The following is a 26,295-nucleotide window of genomic DNA, read 5'->3' on the forward strand; positions in this document are numbered from 1 at the left end:
ATCTTTTTGTTTATAATGATGATCTGCTTCCTCTCCTTACCCTGAATACGTGTGCAGGTCTTCTGTCTTACAGCACACCTGTAGCGAGAGGGATATGGAGGCGGCCATCTCTCTTTCCTGTTAAACAATACCAGTTGCCTGGCAGTCCTGCTGGTCAATTTGGCTGCAGTAGTGGCCGAATCACACCTGAAACAAGCATGCAGCTAATCCAGCCACACTTCAGTCAACTAGCTCTCTCACTCCCGGTGTCCTTCAACGCTGGCTTTGCCAGCCGAGTACTTGCATTAGAGTATCTGCCTACTAGTGAAAGCCAGCGCAATCCCCCCCCCCCCCCCCCCCCGATAGGCGGCGGCAGGTCGTTAGTGGTTTTACATGGAAACGAGCGCCGTAAAGGAGATTGGCGATCCCCGGCCTCTGATTGAACGGGGATCGCCGGCATCTGATAGGCTGAAGCCCATCAGAGGCGGCGCAGGACGGGTCTCCGTCCTGTGCCGCCCATAGCAAGAGGGAAAGGGAGGGAAGGAGAGGGAGGGAGAAAATCTCTGCGGAGGGGGGCTTTGATGAGCCCCCCCGCAACACAAAGATAGCCGGCGGCGATCAGACCCCCCCAGCAGGACATCCCCCCTAGTGGGAAAAAAAAGGGGGGGGAGGGGGTCTGGTCGCCCTGGCTCAAACACTATCTGTGCTGTGGGCTCCAGCCCACTCAGCACAGATCGCCGCAAATGAGCCCGGTCCTTAAGTGGTTAAAGAAGGGGAGAAAGATGGCCGCCACCACGGTCCTCCAACAAGCTGCACCATTTCACACGTTGGCTTAGAACTTGGGGGGGGGGGGGGGGGGCAATGCACCAAAAAATGCAGCAAAAAAAACAAAAAAACCGCATTGTTTTCTGCACTGCCTGGTGAGCTCCCAGCCTCCCTCTAGCTTGTATGACTTCTGGCTGGCATGAGTATTGGTGACAAGGCCAGGCTATCATTTAAGCAGGAAACACACTAGGCAGAAACGCTAGAAAACATTTTGTCACTAATGGGCAGCACGGTGGCGTAGTGGTTAGTGCTCTCGCCTTGCAGCGCTGGGTCCCCGGTTCCAATCCCAGCCAAGTCAACATCTGCAAGGAGTTTGTACGTTCTCCCCGTGTCTACGTGGGTTTCCTCCGAGCACTCCGCTTTCCTTCCACATCCAAACACAGAAGTAATTTATTAGAATGGTTAGCATTGAATTAGTCCATTGAATTGTTACCGGTTCTGTTACATATTGCATTTAGACGAGAATTGGGCCAATCACATTGTTCTGTAACAATACAGAACAACAAAACTTATATGGAATCAAACAATTAGCATGTCATTGTTTGTACTGCAGGCGCTTTGAGTCCTATGGGAGAAAAGCACTATAGAAATGTTATTGTATTGTACTGCTGGGCATACAGTGCAGGGATTTGTGAGTAACAGAGAAATGCTGCCACCTTGTGGTAGCTGCAGGATAAGCAGCCATGTCGGTTCCCATTCAGAGTGTTAGGCCCCGTTCACACTTGCGTTTTGCCATGCAAACGGACTGGATCCTGATCGGATCCTGATCAGATCAGGACCTGATCCGGATCGGAACCGTACGGTTCCGATCCGGATCCGGTCCGTTTGCATCAGGCATGCATCTGGCTGCAATCCGGATCTGTGGGCAAAAAATAGCGAAATTGAAATAAAAAAAATGTTGGGGTCAGCAGAAGATGCACCTGGTGCACCTGTAGAATCAGGTTCCTCCGCTGTAGGCCTCACCTCCACCTCCGACATTCTGCCAAACAGTTCCAGCACGTCTGTCACTGCTGCTCCACTCCAGACAAGCTTGGCCCATGTGTCCCCATCCGAAATGGCCGCTTGCATACGCATAGGAAGTGGGGTAGAACGTCAGGTTTTTGTAGCCAGGTGTTCTGTGCCTTCCGTTTCCCATTGGTTTCTGTGTTCCGGATGGTGCTGTCAGGCTCAGGTCCGACTCCGGTCCGGGTGCGTGGGCCGGAGATCCGGACCCAAAAAATTGCGCATGTTGGAAAAGTGTCCGGATCCGGTCCGGCTCCGTACTGTACGGAACGGACGCGTGTGAACGTCCGCATAGACTTTGCATTGCTATGCGGAACGTACGTTCCGTTTGTACAGTATACGGTCCAGATCCGGCCCGGCGAATCCGGACAGGGAACGCTAATGTGAACCGGGCCTTACTGGATGCTATCAGCGTGTGAATGAGCAGAAATATTCTGCCAGTTCCCCATTTATTACATTACATGTGAGGCAGAATAACCCCTGACCATGCTACCTCCTGCCTATATGGATTCTGTGACTGCGCTGGCTGTGTATGTTTATGCCGCCTCCTTCAGGGTAACCTACACCTCCCCTCCCCCTCTTCTGTACACCCACAGCAGTGTAGACTGTAGAGAAAATCATCTCTGAGAATAACTTAAGGTGGCCACTAACGGTCCACTTTCTACCAAAGAATCGTTAGAGCGATCAGAAATTCTGATTGGATTGGTTGTAAATAATCTCTGCGGTACAATTGATTACAAACGATTATAAAAATTGTCGTCCGATTGGATTTTCATCAAATCAGAATTTAGATTTTCTTGTTGGTTGTGATAGATAGGAAGCAAAGATTGGTTCATTGATGGTGCAGTGAACAATTTTTCTTCCAATCAAAATTATCTGATAATTCTAACGATTTTTCGCTAGAAATTGGATTGTTAGTGGCCTCCTTTAGTTTTAAAATGTTAGCGGGCTTAAAGGACACCAGAGACAAAAACAAACGAATGAAATCAAGTATTGTATCTATCTTCCTTCTCCTCAAAATGACTTTCTAAGACATTCCACTGTTTTATTTTATGTTTAAATCTACTTTTTAAGTTTTAACTGTTATTGTTTTTGCTCAATGACACATTCATTGAAGTATGCCAGAGCTAAAATCTATGAACTATTGACTCTTTTTATCTCTTTCCTGCTCTCAGAAGCTATTTTCTGCTAGGAAAGTGTTTTATAGTTGGAATTTCTTATCAGTGAGGATCACACTGTAGTCTGACACAGTCCTGACTAATACTGGGGATACAATGTGCGTTTCTTCTTATCAATCGAGCCGCTGATGGCTTGATTGAGCATTTCCGACAGGTCCGATCACCGTGCGGATCGATTCCCTGCTCGATACAATAGCGGAAATCGAGCGGAAGATAAGGAAGCGTCTGCGGGGACAAGCGGGAATTGATCTGAGCGGCCGCAGGGACGCGGCGGCAGTCGATACGGCGGGTAATCGAGCCGCCGGATCTAACCGTGTATTCCCAGCATCAGACAGGAACTGCCACTTACATACCTGATATTTAACTCTTTCAGGCAGAGAAAGGAAAAAAGGAACACAGCCTAGTTATTTGTGTGCTAAGCACTGTACATACCCATGTCTATCTCATCGTGTCACATGTCCCCTCGAGTGTCCTTTAACGTGGTATTTCCTCTTTGGTCTAAAACAGAGTTCCCCAACCCTGTCCTCAAGGCCCACCAACAGTACATGTTTTGCAGAAAACCACAAACATGCACAGGTGAGGTAATTAGTGTCTCAGCAGAGCTGAATATCTACCTCTGTGGATTTTCACAAAACATGCACTGTTGGTGGTACTTGAGGACAGGGTTGGGGAACACTGCAAGATTTACTACATAAAATCTACTACCACAAAAAAAGTAGCAGAACAGCATTCAAACAGTTAAACACAGCACTTTGTTCTTCAGTGGAAAGATCCTTGCCTCAGTGGAAAGCTTCTGGCCGCATCTAAAGAGGTGATAACATTATATTTTGTTTGCATTGCTTTGTCAGATATATTTAGTAAACATTAGCAAAGTGCAGAAACTGAGCGCTCTGCTTTTTAGTATGTGTGCAGTTGAGTAGTGATCACTAGATATTAATGTATAAATACAGCAGCTATGCAATAAAATGCAATGGCAGCCTTCAGAGCAGATAAACTGTACTTTGGGAATTTGTAATATGTAAACTTTGTGCACAAAAGCAAATATGGTAGCTGTATGGGTAAAAAGGAGGAGGATAACACATTTTTATTGAATTAGTGTTATCCCCAGGCGCTTTTAGCGAGGTGCCCCACCCAGCTAATTTTGTTGAACACCCGGCTGTCATTCGCTTGCCTCCTCCTCCTCCTATGCTGTAAGCAGAATTGCTCCTCCTGCATTCCCCCGTTGCACCCACCAAGCTACTGTCTCATGCCACCCAGCTGGAAAAAGTTTCTGGAGAGAACACTGTGAGTGTTATGTCCCAGTTGTATCTCACTTAAATGAGTCTCTAATCAGTTATGAAATACATTTATATGCTTAAATATACCACCATTTCAAGATACTGGCCTTTATGAGCTTTTACTCTATGCCTATCCTGATAGTATACTAGCTGCAGTGTGTGCTGATCTCTGCTGCCTCCAGTATGTACGTTATAAGCTGTTACTCTGTGCCTATCCTGATAGTATACTAGCTGCAGTGTGTGCTGATCTCTGCTGCCTCCAGTATGTACAGTATAAGCTGTTACTCTGTGCCTGTACTGATAGTAAACTAGCTGCAGTGTGTGGTGATCTCTGCTACCTCCAGTATGTACAGTATAAGCTGTTACTCTGTGCCTGTACTGATGGTAAACTAGCTGCAGTGTGTGCTGATCTCTGCTACCTCCAGTATGTACAGTATAAGCTGTTACTCTGTGCCTATCCTGATAGTAAACTAGCTGCAGTGTGTGCTGATCTCTGCTACCTCCAGTATGTACAGTATAAGCTGTTACTCTGTGCCTGTACTGATAGTAAACTAGCTGCAGTGTGTGCTGATCTCTGCTACCTCCAGGATGTACAGTATAAGCTGTTACTCTGTGCCTGTACTGATAGTAAACTAGCTGCAGTGTGTGCTGATCTCTGCTACCTCCAGTATGTACAGTATAAGCTGTTACTCTGTGCCTGTACTGATAGTAAACTAGCTGCAGTGTGTGCTGATCTCTGCTGCCTTCAGTATGTTCAGTGTGAATCGGTGATCTCTGTACACTGCTGTGGAATATGTCAGCTATATAAATGTATAATAATAGTGTGTGACTGTGGTGAGGACATTAGAGTGTAAGCTCCTCTGGTGCAGAGAGTGATGGGAATGGATCGGTGATCTCTGTACAGCGCTGTGGAATATGTCAGAGCTATATAAATGTATAATAATAATAATAATAGTGTGTGACTGTGGTGAGGACATTCGAGTGTAAGCTCCTCTAGTGCAGAGGGTGATGGGAATGGATCAGTGATCTCTGTACAGTGCTGTGGAATATGTCAGAGCTATATAAATGTATAATAATAATAGTGTGTGACTGTGGTGAGGACATTAGAGTGTAAGCTCCTCTGGTATAGAGACTGATGGGAATGGATCAGTGATCTCTGTACAGCGCTGTGGTATATGGCAGAGCTATGAAGGCTTATCAGTCTGTATGTGTGTCTGTAGGACGAGCAGAAGGCGGAGGACGAGCTGGCGAAGAAGCGGGCGGCGTTCCTGATGAAGCAGCAGAGGAAGGCAGAGGAGGCGCGGCTCCGGAAGCAGCAGCTGGAGACTGAAGTGGAGATGAAGCGGGATGAGGCCCGGTAATGTCTCAGGATAAGTCTGGGAGGTTTCTCTGTACATCAGCCGGGAACTGCTGCTTGTTTTCTGTGGGAAGCCATCATTAGCTTCTAGTCCTGCAGAATTGTCACACGAAGCCGTTTGACCTGTTTGCATAATCCTATCACATCGGCCTCCATTCATAAAGTATTACTGTAATGCAGAAAACAGGTGATTTTACCGAGCACTTAAAGAGAACCAGAGATGAAGCACCCTCTTGTATTTTACCTTATAAATCAGTGGGAACATGACAGTAAACACCTAATCTGCCCTTTGTTTCATTGTTCTCTGTGTAATCTGACTGTTATCACGTCTGATAAGAATCCCGGACTGAGAAGTCAGGCTGCTCCGTCTAGCTTTGCTACAGAAAGATTATAGCTAAGTCTGTCTCCTGTGGTGTTATTTCAAGCCCAAGCCTGCCCCCTTGTGGCTTTGCTATAATGACTCAGCAATAATCATTCCCAGCAAAGCCAGATTTAATTGCTCAGTCTGGGATTCTTGTGACTGCTGATAACAGACACTTTTAGCAGTGAGGAGGAAACAGAGAGCATGGTAAGTGTTTTCTCTAATGTTCTTACTGATATACATGGTAAAATACACAAGGGTGCTTCCTCTCTGGTTCCCTTTAAGTGTCAAATCATAAAGTCTGCTACCGCATGAGAAGCTGAAATTACCGAGCAGTGAGGTAAATTACCACCTTATGCGGAAAACTCCTCAACACGTCAGTAAATGTCAATTCATGAAGACTAGATCATGCGGTAAAGCCCTGAAACCTGCACAGTGATTAGCGGCACCTCTGGTGTGTCGGAAACAGTGCAGAGACTGTGCAGGAGCCGTGACTCACAGAAGCAGAGAGAGATGAGCTGTAACTGACAGGAGCAGAGCCACTAGAAACAGCCCGTGACCTGGAAGTCCTGCTGATAGGATGCGATAGCTTCTCAGGAGGGCCATGCTTCTCTAATCCCCCCCCCCCCCCCCCACCTACCGGCAATGGAAAAGAAAGCGGAATAAAAGAGGTTTCCCCTGCAGCCCTTTAGATGTTTAACCCTTTAGGTTCCTGTTTCATGATGTGTAGGAGCTAGTGGGGAAATCACCAAAGCAGGGCATGTGTAATATTTCTTGCTGTTCATGTAAGCTGTGGCAATAAAATGTTAGACTAATAGACAGATTCAGAGCAAGCAGAAGCAGTATAACAAACGTGCATTCTAAAGGGATGCCTCTTACTATTGTAATGCTGTCACTGCACGGAACATCATGTAACACTGAGACACTCCACACTGCTCTGCTGTTACCGAACAGGCCTTTGTCAAATTGTAGCCCATTTTTTACGTATGTTAATGAACTTCTGCCACACCTGTGAACATTTTTATGAATTAGCAAACAGAGCTGAATTGAGGCTATTGTGGCCCTTATTAACCACTTCCATACCAGCAGTCTGCCCCCTTATATGACCATTGTCACAAAAATCTTACAATTTCAAATATATGTAAACATATACAATTAAGAAATGCGTTTCTTTCAGCGTAAAATTAGATCTAAATTACTTTTCTCCTATGTTGCTGTCACTTACAGTAGGTAGTGGAAATCTGACAGAACCAACAGGTTTTGGACTAGCCCATTTCCTCATGGGGGGTTCACAGGGATTTTTTTCATTTTCAAAATGCACTTAGTAAATGGCAGTTGCTCCGTCCAACTGCCAAAAAAGTGAGCAGGGAGGCTGGGCAGCATCATTGTATAAATATTTTTTAGGGAGTGTCTTTATAAAGAATAAAGGCCATGCTGAGAATCCCCTATGGAGAGATGGATTAGTCCAAAACCTGTCGGTAATGTCAGATTTCTACTACCTACTGTAAGTGACAGCAACATAGGAGAAAAGTCATTTATGGATCATTTTACTCTGGAAAAAACGTACTACTTATTTGTATGTGTTTACATTTTAAGGTTTCTGCAACAGTTCCTCTTTAAGGACCAGAGACTGCTGGTACAGGAAAACGCCGCCTCTTGACGAATCGACCGCACATACCTGCTGATCTTGCCGGTCACAACGCTGCCCCAACGCCGCAGGCTCCTCTCTCTGCCGTCTCTATGACGGCAGAGCGCTGTCAGCCAGTCAGGAGCAGCTTTCTTTGGCTCCTGACACTGTATATCAATGGGAGCCAATGGGATTGGCTCTCCGTGATCACACATTCAGGAGCCAATAGAAACGGTTCCTGACCTGCTTACACAGCTCTGCTGTCTTATAGATGTCAGAACAGCGCGATTCATTGTGACGTTGACTCTACATCCAGTCAGAGCGACAGCACCACCTGCTGGACGTAGATTCGTACTGCGTCGGTCCGGAACCAGTTCACTTCTTCTCCTAACTTTTTTCGTAGGAGATAATTTTTCATCTTCTGTTTAAAGTGGATCAGAGATAAACTTTTACTCATTGCATAATTGTGTTCCTTTCATATAGTTTATAGGGAATTCCTCAAGCCAAATACCTTTTTTTGTTTTGTTTTAATACTAATTCCCTATAAACTAAACAAGCCACGCCCACAGCTTTTCAGAGAGCCTTGGCACTGTAACAAGGGCTTATGGGAGTTCAGTCTGGGCAGGAAGAGGAGGAGGTTACTAGCCAGAGATTTCAGAGGCAGAGGGGACGAGGAGAAGGGATTGAGCTGAGGGCTGCAGATGCTATCAGCTTGCCTGTGACAATGTGACAAACAGAACATGGCTGCTGTCATTGTATCACAGCAATAAATGATCATAAACTATTGAAGCTGTTTGCAGCTAGATATGCTGTGTAAACTATCGAAACTTCACGTAAGATATATAGACAAGTTACTTGTTTTAGTTAGTTTTTCATCTCGGATCCACTTTAAAATGACTTTTCAGCACTTTGCAGTTGAAAAAGTACCCAAAAGTGGATGAAAAAGTTCTGGCCTCATCTTTCTGAGTATTTTCTTGCTTGCTGGTGGCTTAAAGGGCATTTTATCCACAAAGTGTTAAGATCTCACCGAGGAGAAAAAGAGAGTTGAATAAGAGCCAATATGAAGAACTAGCCCTACATGTGATGAGACGCTCGCTCCAGCAAACCATCCTGACCTCACTGGTCAAATCTGGAGTGTGATCTGTCTCCTGGAGTAAAGGTGGTCACTGTGGGGATTCCACGCTCACCTGTATGACAAGGAGAGACCAGGAGCCACATGGTGCAGTATTGTGGGGTATTAGATATTAGATTGTAGTATAAGAGTATTTATACTCACAAAGGTGGGCGGCAGTCCCTGCAACCAGCATATATCACCTGCGGGGAAATAACGTCCCAGCTCCGTAATCCAGGTCCTACTGGCACTGGATGGTCGCACTGCTGGTTGGGCGTAGATAACACCACATCCGGAAGGTGATATAATGTACAGTACTGGGGGTGGAGGTGGCCAAACATAGGTAATGTAACAAAAAATAATAAGGGGGAGGGAAGTGTTTTTACCATTCCTGGCAGAATAACCCAAACCACAGAGTTAATGTAAAAAGATTAAATTATTTATTCAGCATGATTAAAAGGACAAGGCGTTTCACGGGTCTCCGCTCGCTTCTCCAGGTCAATACAAGTGCCTTTAAAATATGGTCACAATCATGGATGCCGGAACTTTTTGTTTTATTGCATAACCTATATTTGGCTCCTTCCACCCCCCAGTACTATCTTTCTAGCGAATCACACCAAAACCGTTCTGCCCCCTAACCGCACAGGCAGGTTCCCTCCAGACCACATCCAAACTGTGAAAGGTGGCGGAGTGGAGTGTGATTCTCATGCGGTGCTCCTCTTTGCAGGCGGAAGGCGGAGGAGGAGCGGATACGGAAGGACGAGGAGAAGGCCAGGAGAGAGCTCATCAAGCAGGAATACCTGAGACGGAAGCAGCAGCAGATATTGGAGGAACAAGGCCTAGGGCGACCTAAAGCAAAACCCAAACCCAAGAAATCCCGGCCCAAATCTGTCCACCGAGAGGAATCCTACAGCGACTCAGGAACCAAATACTCCTCCACACGTAAGACCACTGTCTGACGCTAATTCGTGACGTAGTAGATTGTGAGCTCTTCTGTATCTTCCCCTATATCTCTATTGTATGAGTAAGTGTTGTCTATACATTAACTACATGCTATGTTTTCTCTTCTGTTTCCCAAAAGCTGATAACTTAAGCAGTGCGCAGTCCGGGTCAAGTCTTTCATTAGCATCTGGTGCAACTACGGAGGCTGAAAGCGTCCATTCCGGAGGAACGCCATCACACAGGTACACATACATTACAGGCGGTTACTCTGTGTCTGTATTGATAGTAAACTAGTAGCTGCAGCGTGTGCTGATCTCTGCTACCTCCAGTATGTACAGTATAAACTATTACTCTGTGCCTGTGCTGGTAGTAAACTAGCTGCAGTGTGTGCTAATGGTAAACTAGCTGCAGTGTATGCTGATCTTTGCTATCCACAGTATGTACAGTTTAAGCTGTTACTCTGTGCTGATAGTAAACTAGCTGCAGTGTGTGCTAATAGTAAACTAGCTGCAGTGTATGCTGATCTTTGCTATCCACAGTATGTACAGTATACGCTGTTACTCTGTGCCTGTACTGATAGTAAACTAGCTGCAACGTGTGCTGATCTCTGCTACCTCCCGTATGTACAGTATAAGCTGTTTGTGCCTGTGCTGATAGTAAGCTAGCTGCAGCGTGCGCTGATCTCTGCTACCTCCAGTATGTACAGTATAAGCTGTTACTCTGTGCCTGTGCTAATAGTAAACTAGCTGCAGTGTGTGCTGATCTCTGCTACCCCCAGTATGTACAGTATAAGCTGTTACCCTGTGCCTGTACTGATAGTACACCAGCTGCAGTGTGTGCTGATCTCTGCTCCCTCCAGTATGTACAGTATAAGCTGTTACTCTATACCTGTACTGATAGTAAACTAGCCACAGTGTGTGTGATCTCTGCTGCCTCTAGTATGTACAGTATAAGCTGTTACCATGTGCCTGTACTGATAGTAAACTAGCTGCAGTGTGTGCTGATCTCTGCTGCCTCCAGAATGTACAGTATAAGCTGTTACCATGTGCCTGTACTGATAGTAAACTAGCTGCAGTGTGTGTGGATGTAGTGAAGTCAGATGACTGTACATTGGTGTAGCTGCTGGTGTGTTAATGTGTTCCTCCTCTTCCCCCTGCAGAGCGGACTCTATGGAAGCCTTGTCTGCGGGGAACAAGCACCAGAGTCGGGCGGCAGAGCGAGATTGGGAGAACGCCTCCACCGCCTCCTCTATCGCATCCGTGGCCGAGTATTCAGGTGAGTCCTTACCACCTTCCGAAAGCTTCTCTGTCAGTTTGCATAAGAGTGGAAAGAAATTTAACTGGTTAACTGCTGAGGGTTTTTTACCTTTTGGACCAGAGGAATTTTCACATTTTAGCGCTCTTCCCATTTATTCACCAATAACTTTATCACTACTTATCACAATAAAATTATCTGTATCTTGTTTTGTTTTTTTCTGCCACTAATTAGGCTTTTTTTGGGGTGGTACATTTGCTAAGAAATATTTTATTCTAAATGCATTTTAATGGAATAATAAAAAAAAATGGGAAAAAAATGTTCTCACTTTTCGGCCATTATAGTTTTAAAATACAATGTGCTACTGTGGATAACAGCCACACATTTTATTTGCCCATTTGTCCCTTTTGTTACAATAATTTAAAGTGTATTTTCTCAGCTTTGCGTCTGTCACTACTTACAAGCCCTTATTTGCAAAAATAACAGTAATGTACCCCATTTTAGTATGTGTTTTTTTTTTCATACAAATGTTTTAGTTTGGTATCTATAGGAGAGTGGGGGGAGGAAAGGGGTTAATTTTAATGGGGGAGTTGTGTATTTTTTTATTGAATGTGTTAGTGTGTAATTTACTATTTGGCCACTAGATGCCACCCTCCAGTTTTGACCTCTTGTGTACTGTGTACACAGTAAAACATTCACGCATTACTTCCTCTTTCACTTTTGTCAATGATCACGGCATCTCATTGATCACAGGCACTTAGTGCAATGATTAGGACTGATCTGTCTACTAACAGGTGGTGCCTTTTTCCCATAGGAGCTGCTTTTTAAACACAAAACCCCTCTCTCTATATCTGTAAAGTTACAGAGCACCCAGCAAGCTCATGGAGAACTCCCAGCAGTGTGTAAGGGGCTACAAAGGACCAAAAAGCCCTCTTACTAAAAATGTTAAAGTGGACCCAAATTAAAAATACAAGATAATTTTCTAAATTTATAATAATAAATAGCAGCCTTTTTTCAGCTACATGATGACAAATATAAAATATTTTACAGTTATTGGAGAAACCCCTCCCTTCCTTTCATATTGCCGGGACAGAATCCGGCAGACTGGTGGAGTAGATGGTGTCTGGCAAAGGAGGAATTGCTAATGGCTGCCACCTGTATAACCCTAGTTATGAAAAGAGAAGGGTGAAAAGCATGCACTGAAATGCTCATTGGCTTGAAGGAGTGTTTATATTTGTATGTGTCAGAGCGGTGCAACTAAATATTTTTTATAAAAAAAATGTTTGGTTTGGGTCCGCTTTAAGCAAACAAGTTTGCCTTCTTAAAGTGGACCTGAACTCTTGCACAGAACAGAAGGAAAACCGAGAAATGCACCCAGTGTGTATTTAGAGAGTTTAGCCTGTCTAATTCCCCCTCATCTGTTTCTAAGTCAGATATGACTGTAGTCAGATGTGCATTAATTTTAAGTGCACGATTAGAAGTGCACAGCAAAAGACCCGAATTAGACCAGAATTGAACCAGAAGGGAACAGAGGGAACTGCCTGGAGACTCTGCACTTCGGTTACATGGTTTGCTAATCAACTGTTTTTTATCTGCTTCACCATATGCTTGCCTGTTTCTGCAATTCCTGTATCTAAACATACCCCACCCTCCTGCTGTCAGCTATCGATCTCCCTATATAGCACTTCAGAATGTATAAGATGTTTCTCTCAACCGCTTCTTTTTGCCTTCTGTTCCTGAAAATCCACATGTCACTTCATCCTCCCACTGCCAGCAACACCATACAGATTGCTCCCTCTCTGCTATTGGCTCCCCTTCTCTCTAGCCAACGAACTATTCATATTTCTGTGCTCACACTACCCCTCCTCTGCTCTCACTAAACCTAACTTTCATACACACAAGTCCCACCCCCACATCTCTCTGCTCTGCCTACTACTACTCCTGGCTTCTGGGGACATATCACCGAACCCAGGGCCCACTCCTAGACCTCACACTGCTCAGACTACAACTCATTCCACCAATAACAAACCTCACCACCTCCCCTCCCAGAACACCTACAACCTTATCGACATCCCCCTTCTTCCCTGCTCTCCCCTCCCCATATCTGGGGCTCTATGGAACTCCCGCCTTGTTTATCTCCAACACTTTCACCTTCCTGGGGCTCACCGAAACATGGCTAACTCCATCAGACACGGTGTCTCCAGCTGCTCTAACACATGGTGGACTAAAACGTAGTCATGCCCCTAGACCTGGCCACAAACAGGGAGGTGGGGTGGGGATCCTCCTCTCTGAACACTGCTCCTTTAAGCCACTCACACCACTGCCCGCACTCTCACTCTCATCCTTTGAAGTTCATGCTGTCCGTCTCTAATAATAATAATAATAATAATCTGAACATTTGTATAGCGCTTTTCTCCTGTAGGACTCAAAGCGCTCAAGAGCTGCAGCCACTGGGACGCGCTCAAGAGGCCACCCTGCAGCGTTAGGGAGTCTTGCCTTGAACTCCTTACTGAATAGGTACTTGACCTAGCCAGGATTCGAACCCTGGACTCCCATGTTAAAGGCAGAGCCCTTAACCAGTACACTATCCAGCCACTACTCTCCATACCACATTCAGATTGCTGTTATCTACCGCCCGCCTGGACCAGCCTCTACTTTCATTGATCACTTTTCAGCATGGCTTCTCCAGTTCCTCTCCACTGATATACCCTCTATCATCATTGGAGATTTTAATATACCCATCGATACTAACTGCCCTACTGCCACCAAACTGCACTCTCTCACCTCCTCGTTTGACCTCGCCCAATGGTCCTCCACTTCCACCCACAAAGACGGCCACACTCTCGACCTTGTCTTTACCCTCCTCTGCTCTATTTCAAGCTTCCATAACACTCCGCTTCCCCTCTCAGACCACAACCTTCTTACCTTCTCAATCAATTCCTCTCTACCGTCACCTCCTCCAACACTATCCGGCCATGCACAGGAACTACCGCAACCTGGATCTGAATACCCTGACTGAAGCCTTGCAACCTCTAAGTACTCTGTCATCCTACACTGACCCAGAGGCAGCATCCAGTTACTTATTTAGTGTAGTCTCCTCTGCCATGAATTCAGCTGCCCCACTCGCCACCACCCGCCCCTGCCGAACCAACCGGCAGCCCTGGCTCACTGAACAAATCAAACAGCTGAAATGGTGCTTCAGGGTGGCAGAAAGGTGCTGGAGAAAGAGCACTGCTGTAGATGACTTCAATCACTATAAACTATGCAGGAGCTCAGGGATGCCCTCACCTCTGCTAAGCAGTCTTATTTCTCCTCACTCATTTCCTCACAGTCCCACAACCCAAAACAATTGTTCAACACCTTTAACTCCCTACTTTGTCCCCCACCTCCTCCCCCCACATGTCTGTCAACCGACGACTTTGCATCATACTTTACAAGCAAGATTGATGCAATACGTAATAGCTTCAACATGCAACCATTTTTTACCAGCTCAACCGTCACCTACTGTATAAATTCCTTCTGTCCGCCTGCACCCTCGCCCACCACTAACTTCCTTCCCCCCGATCCACAAGACCACTCTCCCACTCTAACATCTTTCACCACACTAACTGAACAGTGTCTTTCCTCACTAATCTCCAAAGCGCATCTCACTACCTGTGCCCTGGACCCCATTCCCTCTCATCTAATCCCCCAGCTTTCCTCCTCCCTTAATCCCGCTTTAACAACTCTATTCAATCTTTCTATCTCCGCTGGCACTTTTCCTTCCTTACTCAAACAAGCTATCATCACACCACCTATCAAAAAACCCTCTCTTGATCCAGCTTCTCTAACCAATTACCGGCCTGTCTCGCTCCTCCCCTTTGTTTCTAAACTGCTGGAACGTCACATCCATTCAGAATTGTCTGCCTTTCTCTCTACCAATTCCTTACTTGACCCCTTTCAATCTGGATTCCGCACACAGCATTCCACCGAAACTGTCCTCACGAAAGTTGCTAATGAACTACTGGTAGCTAAATCCAAAGGCCAGTTCTCCATTCTAATACTCCTTGACCTTTCCTCTGCCTTTGACACGGTTGATCATGCTCTGCTTCTGCAGACACTGTCATCTTTAGGAATCAAGGGACAAGCACATTCCTGGATCTCCTCTTATCGCTCTGGACGCTCTTACACTGTGTCCTTCTTTAACACCAATTCCTCCTCACGCCCACTGTCTGTTGGTGTTCCTCAAGGCTCTGTTCTTGGGCCACTTCTTTTCTCAGTCTACACTCAGGGCCTGGGACAACTAATTAACTCTTTTGGCTTCCAGTATCACCTCTATGCGGATGACACCCAAATCTATCTCTCAGCTCCTGATCTGTCATCACTACTATCCAGAGTCCCCTACTGTCTATGTGCCGTTTCTGCATTTATGTCCTCCCGCTTCCTCAAACTCAACATGAGTAAAACGGAAATTCAGATTTTTCCACCATCGCGATCTACACCCCCACCAATTGCAACCAATTGCAACCATAACGGTAGACAACACCCCAATAACCTCAACCACTAAGGCCCGCTGCTTGGGGGTTATACTCGACTCAGAGCTCTCCTTTAAACCTCACATTGCCTCATTAACCACCACCTGCTATTTCCAGCTCAAAAATATATTCCGTATCCGTCCCTTCCTCACACAAGAGGCCACCAAGATGCTTGTACATGCCTTAATCATCTCCCGCCTAGACTACTGCAACACCCTGCTCTGTGGCCTACCAAAAAACAGGCTAGCACCTCTCCAATCCCTTCTAAATTCAGCGGCCCGCCTCATTCACCTCTCCACACGCTCTTCCGATGCAGCCCCACTGTGCCGTTCTCTCCACTGGTTACCTATTACCCAGAGGATCCAGTTCAAACTCTTGACTCTAATGTACAAAGCCCTCCATGAGTTGTGCCCTCCATACATCTCATCACTAATCTCAAGATATTGTCCCTCCCGCAACCTCCGCTCCTCCCAAGAAATTCTCCTGGCCTCTAAGCTGATCACCTCCTCTCATGCTGGCATCCAGGACTTTACACGAGCATCATCCCTTATCTGGAACTCTCTTCCACAGCCTGTACGTCATGCTCCAAACCTGGACATCTTCAAACGCACACTTAAAACACACCTTTTCAGACAAGCTTATAACATTCTATAGCCCTTATTTACTTATCTGTCACAATGTAATCAGAGGCAAAGAATCACTGCCTCATCCATCCTCCACCCCCTTACCTAGTGTGTCCCCCACAACCCATTAGATTGTAAGCTGGCAAGGGCAGGGTCATCCTCCTAATGTTTACGTCACAATATTTGTGCTGCTTGGAACTCTGCTGTACATTTGTTAGTATATCTATGTTCCCCTTGTCGTCTTATTGTGCTTTGTAAAGCGTTGCGGAATATGTTGGCGCTATATAAATAATAATAATAATAAGTGGTAATTTGATCTTTCCCCTGTGTCACATGACTACCACGGCAGAGATGGGAGATAAGCTCAGCTGTAAGCACAGGATAACAATATGTCTGCCCCCATGAAAGCAGGAAGTAGACACACTACAGATTTATTGCAAGATGTGTATCGGCTGCAACAAAGAAATGTATTTTGTGTAAAGGTTATTATGCTGTTGCTTATCTTTTAGAGCACAGAGGACGTGCAGAGTTCAGGTCTGCTTTAAGGGCCCTTTTCCACTAGCAGTCGCTAGCGTTCACGCTGAACGCTAGCGATTGCTGAATCGCAATTACCGGCGATTCCCCGACGTTCGCGGCCGCGATTTTGCTATGCTATGCACTGCATAGCAGAATCGCGGCAAATATCGCTCCGCCGCGCGTTCGCGTTCCCGTCAAAAACGAATCGCGGTAGTGGAAATGACCTACCGCGATTCCTATGTTAAAAAGTAAACCGTAGTGATTGTAAAATCGCTAGCGGTTTGCGACTTTGCGATTCAGCCAGCGCAAACGCACTGGTGGAAAAGGGCCCTTAACCTCCTTAGCGGTAACCCCGTGTGTGACACGGGGTAAGCCGCCGGAGGGTGCCGCTCAGGCCCTGCTGGGCTGATTTACATAATTTTTTTTTTTGCTGGACGCAGCTAGCCCTTTGCTAGCTGCGCCAGCACCCCGATCGCCGCCGCCGCGCGCCCGATCGCCGCTATCCAGTGCGGCGCGCGGCCCCCCCCCCCCCAAGACCCCGTGCGCTGCCTGGCCAATCAGTGCCAGGCAGCGCCGAGGGGTGGCCCGGGACTCCCAATGACGTCCCGACGTCGGTGACGTCATCCCGCCCCGTCGCCATGGCGACGGGGGAAGCCCTCCAGGAAATCCCGTTCTTTGAACGGGATTTCCTGATCGGAGATCGCCAAAGGCGATCGAAGCGGGCGGGGGGATGCCGCTGAGCAGCGGCTATCATGTAGCGAGCCCTCGGCTCGCTACATGATTTAAAAAAAAAAAAAATAAAAAAAAACTGCTGCGCTTCCCCCTGGCGGTATTTTTCATACCGCCAAGGGGGTTAAGAGAACCAGAGATAAAGCACCCTCTTGTATTTTACCTTATAAATCAGTGGGAACATGACAGTAAACACCTAATCTGCTCCTTGTTTCATTGTTCTCTGTTTAATCTGACTGTTATCACCTCTGATAAGAATCCCCGACTGAGCACTCAGTCTGGCTTTGCTACGGAAAGATTATAGCTGAGTCTGTCTTCTCTGGAGTCTTTTCAAGCCCAAGCCTGCCCCCTTGTGGCTCTGCTATAATGACTCAGCTATAATTATTCCCTGCAAAGCCAGACTGAATGCTCAGTCCGGGATTCTTATCACAGCTGCTAACAGACACTTTTAGCAGTGAGGAGGAAACAGAGAGCAGGGTAAGTGTTTTCTCTAATGTTCTTACTGATATATATGGTAAATTACACAAGGGTGCTTCCTCTCTGGTTCCCTTTAAAACAGAAGGTATTTGTGATAATTCAGGTTGGAGTGAGCCTATGATGTCTCCCACAAGGCATCACTGCTGAATATGCAAATCATCCTTTGTTATCCCTGTAAGCTAGCCACACCTCCAGATCTGCTGGAATGCAATGATATGTCAGCTGGTTATTTGTACAGAGTCACAATAATTGTATCTGTAAAGTAAAGTATTACGGCAATTGACGTGGAGCCGCCATGTCACCGCTCATCACTGCTGCGTTACTATTTAATAAATAGCGGTGACAGAGAGGTTTGGAAATGACACACTGATCAGGACATATCATGCTTTAACAATACATACAGTATGTGTCCGCTTTCTGTGCTGCTTCATTCTAGGCAATAAACATACCCAGTGGCTGGACAAGCCGGCTCCTCCCCCTCTGCTCCCATTGGCTAGATTCAGTGTGCTATGATTGGTCGGATTGTCTCTTCCTGCACCTTACTGCTGCTTAGTATTTGTCAGCAGGGATGGTCAATGAGATGGAAATAATTTCAAGTTGATGCAGCATTATGCAAATGTTTGCAGCTTAAAGAGAAACCGTAACCAAGAAGTGAACTTCATCCCAATCAGTAGCTGATACCCCCTTTCCCATGAGAAATCTATTACTTTTCACAAACTGATCATCAGGAGGCGCTGTATGGCTGATATTGGGGTGAAACCCCTCCCACAGTGTGATGTCATGACCATGGGTACTGACAGTTTCCTGTCTGTGAACCTTAATTGAATTGTGGGAAATAACAGTTGTTTACAGCTGTTTCCATCTTCCAAAACAGCAAGCAGCATCTCCTTCCACTGACATCACCTGCCAGCAGTAAAAATGTCACCATGTGATAAATGTCAGAATGTAAATCAGGGAGAGAGGAAATCCTTTTTACATAATTATTGTAAAAATAAAGCTTTTTTATTACATTATTTTCACTGCAGTTTCTCTTTAAAATTAACCGATCAAGTCCTGCTGAAGTCAAATTCAATTGGTCCATTTTCAAGGTGGAGACATTTGCATAATCCTGCATCAACTGATATGATTTGTATCTCACTTGACCATCCCTTTTCTTCTGTTTCACGAGAGAGAGAAACATTCTGAGGATTCTGATCTACAGCTCTGTGTTATCCTGTCTTCATTATTTCCGTTCAGGTCCAAAACTTTATAAAGAGCCCAGCAGCAAATCAAACAAGCCCATCATCCACAACGCTCTGGCCCACTGCTGCCTGGCCGGGAAGGTGAACGAAGCACAGAAGAATCAGACTCTGGAGGTGAGCGATGCTGTCTGTGTGTAAGAGGGACTGCCGGCTTCACTCTCCGACAGGGAATCTGCTCTGCAGCTGTAGTGAGCTCAGACCGTGTCATAATGGTGACTCTGTGTGTGTGTGTGTGTGTGCGTGCAGAGTGTGTGTGTGTGTGTGTGCGTGCAGAGTGTGTGTGTGTGTGTGTGTATATATGTGTGTGTGTGTCTGTGTGTAAGAGGGACTGCCGGCTTTAGGTTCCAACAGGGAATCTGCTCTGCAGCTGTAGTGAGCTCAGACCGTGTCATAATGGTGACAATGTGTGTGTCTGTGTGTGTGTGTGTGTACAGTGTGTGTGTGTGTGTGTGTGTGTGTGTGTGTGTGTACTGTGTGTGTGTGTCGCTGCCTATTCACCGCAGTGAAGGGGGGAGGGGTCGCATGGCGGTCCTGGGGGGGGGGGGATATTCCCTGTTTGGTCAGAACATACAGCTCTGTATTCCAGGAGTTACAGCAGAACGGTTAGTGCTGGAGGGATTTGTGCACAGTATATATGAAGTAGCGGAGGGGCGAATCGCACATTTCCTTGAATCTGAATCCAACAAGAACTTTTGAAATCTACCGAATCCTGTACATAAGAATTGTGTGATAAGAGTAGTAGTTAGACTTAGAATATACTCTTCTATAGTTTATTCTTCTGTTTATGGAGTGAGACTGACATCTGGGTTATGCATAATGCCCGACCCTTCCTCCCTCTATAAGCTGTTCCCATTAGTCATCTGGCACTAGGCTGAAAATCAGTAATCCTGCCCTCAACATCATGTGACTAGAGATGGTGACAGATGGCATCTTGGTGATGTGGGAAGGGGCAGGCACTGTGGAATGGTGCAGAAGGGGCGGGCACTGTGGAATGAGGCAGGAAGGGGCGGGCAATGTGGAATGAGGCAGGAAGGGGCAGGCATTGTGGGATGAGGCAGAAAAGGGCAGGCACTGTGGAATGAGGTAGGAAGGGGTGGCATTGTGGGATGAGGCAGAAAAGGGCAGGCACTGTGGAATGAGGCAGAAAAGGGCAGGCACTGTGGAATGAGGCAGGGAGGGGTGGCATTGTGGGATGAGGCAGAAAAGGGCAGGCATTGTGGAATGAAGCAGGAAGGGGGTTGGCACTGTGGAATGATGCAGGAAGGGGGCGGGTACTGTGAAATGATGTAGGAAGGGGCGGGCACTGTGGAATGATGTAGGAAGGGGCGGGCACTGTGGGATGAGGCAGGAAGGGGCAGGCACTGTGGAATGAGGCAGGAAGGGGCAGGCACTGTGGAATGAGGCAGGGAGGGGTGGGCACTGTGGAATGAGGCAGGAAGGGGGTGGGCACTGTGAAATGATGTAGAAAGGGGTGGGCACTGTGGAATGAGGTAGGAAGGGGGTGGGCACTGTGAAATGATGTAGGAAGGGGCGGGCACTGTGGAATGAGGTAGGAAGGGGTGGGCACTGTGGAATGAGGCAGGAAGGGGCAGGCACTGTGGAATGAGGCAGGGAGGGGTGGCATTGTGGGATGAGGCAGAAAAGGGCAGGCACTGTGGAATGAAGCAGGAAGGGGGTGGGCACTGTGGAATGATGCAGGAAGGGGGCGGGCACTGTGAAATGATGTAGGAAGGGGCGGGCACTGTGGAATGAGGTAGGAAGGGGTGGGCACTGTGGGATGAGGCAGGAAGGGGCAGGCACTGTGGAATAAGGCAGGGAGGGGTGGGCACTGTGGAATGAGGCAGGAAGGGGGTGGGCACTGTGAAATGAGGCAGGAAGGGGGTGGGCACTGTGAAATGATGTAGGAAGGGGCGGGCACTGTGGAATAAGGTAGGAAGGGGCGGGCACTGTGGAATGAGGCAGGGAGGGGTGGCATTGTGGGATGAGGCAGTAAAGGGCAGGCACTGTGGAATGAGGCAGGAAGGGGGTGGGAACTGTGGAATGAGGCAGGAAGGGGGTGGGCACTGTGGAATGAGGCAGGAAGGGGGTGGGCACTGTGAAATGATGTAGGAAGGGGCGGGCACTGTGGAATGAGGTAGGAAGGGGTGGGCACTGTGGGATGAGGCAGGAAGGGGCGGGCACTGTGGAATGAGGTAGGAAGGGGTGGGCACTGTGGGATGAGGCAGGAAGGGGCGGGCACTGTGGAATAAGGCAGGAAGGGGTGGGCACTGTGGAATGAGGCAGGAAGGGGCTGGCAGTATGAATTGGGGCGGGCACTGTGGAATGGGGTAGGAACATGAGTTTAATGATGGGAGATTCTCAGCTTGAGAAACACTTTTGTATTTATAGTCACGGTTTCCTGCTGATGTTTCTCCTTTTTGTTTCCTGAACATGCAACACAGGAGCTGGAGAAGTGTGAATCCAACCACTACATCATCCTGTTCCGTGACGCCGGCTGCCAGTTCCGTGCACTTTATTCTTTTCACCCCGACTCCGAGGAGATCTGCAAGCTGACCGGCACCGGCCCAAAGACCATCAACAAAAAGATGATCGACAAACTCTACAAGTACAGCTCCGACCGGAAGCAGTTCACAGTCATCCCTGCCAAAACCATGTCTGTGAGCGTGGACGCCGTGACCATCCATAACCACCTGTGGCAAGCCAAGCGACCCACGTTGCCAAAGAAGAACCCCCTGTACAAGTGACGCGATGACCGGCGCCGCTGGCTTCAGAGAGACCGTGTTATGCCTTTACTACAGCGGATACAAACCCTGCAGCACTTTGAATGTTTAGTTCTCCTTTTATTTTTGTTTCTTTCTTCCCCCCCCCCCGAAAAAAAAAGTTTTACAGACAGTAAAATCACAAAATAAGTTATGCTTCCTGTTCCTGCCTCGTCCAGCTCCTGGTTTAAGGGTCATCTGCACTAAAACAACCTTACAAAACCTTCATTGCACTTTGCAAACTCTGCTGCAAAAAATATAATCCGACTTCTTTCTGTGACAAGTAAGAGCATGACTCAAGCCTCTCCCCAGCCGAGTTCTCCTTATGTTTACCGGGCACAGCGGGGGCGGCGACCCCAACCTGGATGGTGCAGCTACTCAACTCCCCATAGTAGCGCTGATTCTGACGCAGCCGAGCTGTGCTCCGTCCCCCTTCCCGCGTCACGTTCAGGAGTTGAAGAAGGGCAGCTTCCAGCAATAACCCCGTCACACAGCTGGGCAACATATGCCGGGATGACGCGACAACCACCCATCTTCTCTCTGATCAAAGTGTCTGCGAGTGTGAACTGCTGCCTTGTTCACGGCTTGTACGGATACACGAGAACAACAAAAGTTTTGGGATTGTATACGATAAACCGCTGCCCATCTTTACATCGATATCTTTAGAAGGATTCAATGCTTGAAAATTTTGTTATTTGAACTAAATACCATTTTTTCCCCCTCTTTTGCGGTTTTTCCCTCTAACGTAGCGGAACAACACTACTTTAGTTTTTTCTCCTGGAAAAGGATTTATCGGACATCTACATTTGGACGTGTCTGGTATGAATCGTAGGTAAATTCCACTATGAGCACGGTACTGCTGTCTGTATACCATATAAACGGTGCACTTAACGAAGAAACCACAGTCCTTTTTAGCGGTTTTATGATGTGTTGAAATGTAATAATCTTAATCTTTCTTGCTGTGTTGCCGGATAGACGCGCACGCCATTGAATCCCGTGTGCAGACGTTGGACAAATGATGATTTTTTTTTTTTATATTCAGGGTGAGTTATTTATTATTTGAAGGAATGATTTTTCTTGCGTTCTGTCAAAAACAAAACAAAAAGAGTAAACACCGTCTCAATCACGACAACCGAATCCGCTCCTCAGACAAACCTGCTTACAATCAAGTTGGTTGCGTTACAGCTTTCGGCTCGAATCGAAATTCGGAAAACGCTCGACGCTGTTTTTTATTTTGAGACGGAAGGCACTTTGGACTGACTTTTTGCGCTCCGTACGAATACACTAAAAACATGATGTGAATTTATGTTACAGTTTAAATTAAATCTGACATCGGAGATATTTAAATAATAATATATTTTTTGAGAGTATTACCTTTTTTTTTCTTTTCTTTTCATTTTTCGGTTTGCACAAGTTTTACGTTTTAAAGTATTACTTGAATATTTGGACGCTGGTACAGATGATGCTCTTGAGTACTTTTTTTTTTTTCCTCTAGCAGGGTTAGGCGGCTTGGAACGCTCTTGCTGTCGTGGAACTACAAGCTCCAGCATGCTGTAACAGGTTTGATGTGCCCGGATGCTACATTAAATGCTGTGACTTGTAGCTCCTCCCATCACGCGTTTTAAGCCTGACTTGAAGTGAGAGTTTTTTTAGTTTTAATTTTGTGGTCCGGATGTAGAGCAGGTTGTAAGTCCCCACTGGACGGTTTCAGAGCTCTATTTCTATCCCCCCATTCTGCCCCCCACCCCACGCGTTTCACTCTTGCTGCAGTTTTGTATATACTTGTCGTTGATGTCTATGTATATAACCGAAAGCTTTATAAGTCGCCAGTGCTGAATGATTTCTTCCCATGCCTGTGTCCCCCCTTCACCATGGTTTATTTATTTTAAAAAGGCACTGAAATTAAATAAAATGAAATACTGTGTATATTCATGACTTCTGTCTTATTTCATTTATTGGCAGGCGAGAAATGTATTGTAGTGTGTACATTGTAAGTATTACAGGAAAAAGGACTCTGCGTGCCATGTCCTGTGCAGGAGGTAAGTGGGTGGGGTGCAGGGGAGACCCTGTCCTGTGCTGGAGGTAAGTGGGCGGGGTGCAGGGGAGACCCTGTCCTGTGCTGGAGGTAGGTGGGCGGGGTGCAGGGGAGACCCTGTCCTGTGCTGGAGGTAAGTGGGTGGGGTGCAGGGGAGACCCTGTCCTGTGCTGGAAGTAAGTGGGCGGGGTGCAGGGGAGACCCTGTCCTGTGCTGGAGGTAAGTGGGTGGGGTGCAGGGGAGACCCTGTCCTGTGCTGGAGGTAAGTGGGTGGGGTGCAGGGGAGACCCTGTCCTGTGCTGAGGGTAAGTAGTGGGTGGGGTGCAGGGGAGACCCTGTCCTGTGCTGGAGGTAAGTGGGTGGGGTGCAGGGGAGACCCTGTCCTGTGCTGGAGGTAAGTGGGTGGGGTGCAGGGGAGACCCTGTCCTGTGCTGGAGGTAAGTGGGTGGGGTGCAGGGGAGACCCTGTCCTGTGCTGGGGGTAAGTGGGCGGGGTGCAGGGGAGACCCTGTCCTGTGCTGGAGGTAAGTGGGTGGGGTGCAGGGGAGACCCTGTCCTGTGCTGGGGGTAAGTGGGCGGGGTGCAGGGGAGACCCTGTCCTGTGCTGGGGGTAAGTAGTGGGTGTGGTGCAGGGGAGACCCTGTCCTGTGCTGGGGGTAAGTAGTGGGTGTGGTGCAGGGGAGACCCTGTCCTGTGCTGGGGGTAGTGGGTGGGGTGCAGGGGAGACCCTGTCCTGTGCTGGGAGTAAGTAGTGGATGTGGTGCAGGGGAGACCCTGTCCTGTGCTGGGGGTAAGTGGGCGGGGTGCAGGGGAGACCCTGTCCTGTGCTGGGGGTAAGTAGTGGGTGTGGTGCAGGGGAGACCCTGTCCTGTGCTGGGGGGGGGGGGGGAAGTGGGTGGGCTGCAGGGGAAAGAAAGTAAACACACAGGTGCCAGACACAAATTAGGTTTAACCATGCCAAATGGAGGTAAGCTAATACAACTTAATCTGTAGTACTAAAATCAGAAAACGGTGGCAGTTAAAATCTCAAGGACCCCTTTCCCTTGAAACGCCCTGCCCCTTTTCATCCCACTTTCTCCCTTCCAGTCCTCTAGGGGGCTCAGTGAACACTGGAACAATACATAGTTAACCCTGGATCAGGATAACTTTCTTTTTAATATAATCCGGGGCACTGAAATAACACCTTTAAGTTAAAGCGGAACATAACCCTGCATTTCAACTTTGCCCTAAAACATTATATACAGCATATTATATGCAACCAGCATTTTTTTTTTATACTAGACCAGCATTGGAAGGGTTACACACAAAGCTTTAAAGTTCCGTGGAGAGAAATGCTGTCGCAGATAGATACATTTAAGTAAACACAATGTAACAAGTGGTGAATTTGACACACTCTCTGACTGTGCAGGAGCTCCTGCACAGTCAGAGAGTGTGTGTCACATTCCTCACTTGTTACATTGTGTTTACTTACAATGTATCTATCTAAACTTCGAATGCGTCTGCATTTTTCTCCACGGAACTTTAAAGCTCTGTGTGTAACCCTTCCAATGCTGGTCTAGTAAAAAAAAAAATGCTGGTTGCATATAATATGCTGTAAATGTTTTAGAGCAAAGCTGAAATGCAGGGTTATATTCCGCTTTAATTACTCTTAATATGTTAATATGTAAATATTGCCCAGTTGGCCTTGTGTGTTTCCTGCTTGTATATTATTAACTCATTGGTTGTCTGATACTTGTTTATTTAAAAAAACAAAACAATAAAATAAACTGGGGGCTTTGTCAGGGGTGATAAATGTGCTAAGGTGCAAAAACAAGCATATATGGTAATGGCCCTATATGATGATCTTGTTCCTCCCACCCTGTATGCAGAATGGCAATTATTTAGTCACTGTTACTGGAGATTTTGACTCCCGTGGGGGTTTCTTTCAGGGAATGTCTAATTATCCATGAACAATAATCTACATTTATTCTTGAAACACATACATAGTCACGGCATCCCATTCCTGGTCATCATCAGAACTTGCAGAGAGCCCGGCACTTGCCTTAGGGCCCTTGATTCATAAAGAATTACTGCATGCGGTAATGCCAAAAACAGCTGACTTTACCGAGCACTTAGGTAAATTTCCATTCATAAAGGCTGTTACCGCACGAAAAGCTGAAATTACTGAGCAGGGAGGTAAATTACGGACTTGTGTGGTAATTACCAGGGCTGTGGAGTCGGTCCAAAAATCCACCGACTCTGACTCCTCAGTTTAGGATTCCACTGACTCCGACTCCTCTACTCAGACTCCTCTAATTTGCATATCACAGTTTTGTTGATTAACAGTATGTAACGTGAAATTCGTCTCTTAACTGCCAACGCTTAGGAATTTTACAAGACAACTGAAGTGAGAAGGATATGTAGACTACTATATTTATTCCCTTTAGGCTACTTACATACCAGGACATTGCGTTTAGGGGACGTTATGGTCGCATAACGTGCCCCTAACG

At 46.9% G+C, this 26,295-nt stretch overlaps 1 protein-coding gene across 2 annotated transcripts in view; it reads left to right on the forward strand.

Moving 5' to 3' along the window:
• CAMSAP1 (calmodulin regulated spectrin associated protein 1) overlaps nucleotides 1-23,700 on the forward strand; it is a 124,447-nt gene extending 100,747 nt beyond the window's left edge. For both annotated transcript variants that reach the window (XM_068249202.1, XM_068249203.1), the window contains 6 exons: nucleotides 5,482-5,618; nucleotides 9,445-9,659; nucleotides 9,799-9,901; nucleotides 10,819-10,934; nucleotides 19,009-19,127; nucleotides 21,455-23,700. In XM_068249202.1, the coding sequence (XP_068105303.1) occupies nucleotides 5,482-5,618; nucleotides 9,445-9,659; nucleotides 9,799-9,901; nucleotides 10,819-10,934; nucleotides 19,009-19,127; nucleotides 21,455-21,757 (993 nt within the window). In that variant the 3' untranslated portion in view covers nucleotides 21,758-23,700. The remainder of the gene's footprint in view (nucleotides 1-5,481; nucleotides 5,619-9,444; nucleotides 9,660-9,798; nucleotides 9,902-10,818; nucleotides 10,935-19,008; nucleotides 19,128-21,454) is intronic.
• Nucleotides 23,701-26,295: the final 2,595 nt, after the last annotated feature.

This window comes from Hyperolius riggenbachi, chromosome 8 (genome assembly GCF_040937935.1).
Source record: "Hyperolius riggenbachi isolate aHypRig1 chromosome 8, aHypRig1.pri, whole genome shotgun sequence".
In the NCBI taxonomy this organism is placed as follows: Eukaryota; Metazoa; Chordata; class Amphibia; order Anura; family Hyperoliidae; genus Hyperolius; species Hyperolius riggenbachi.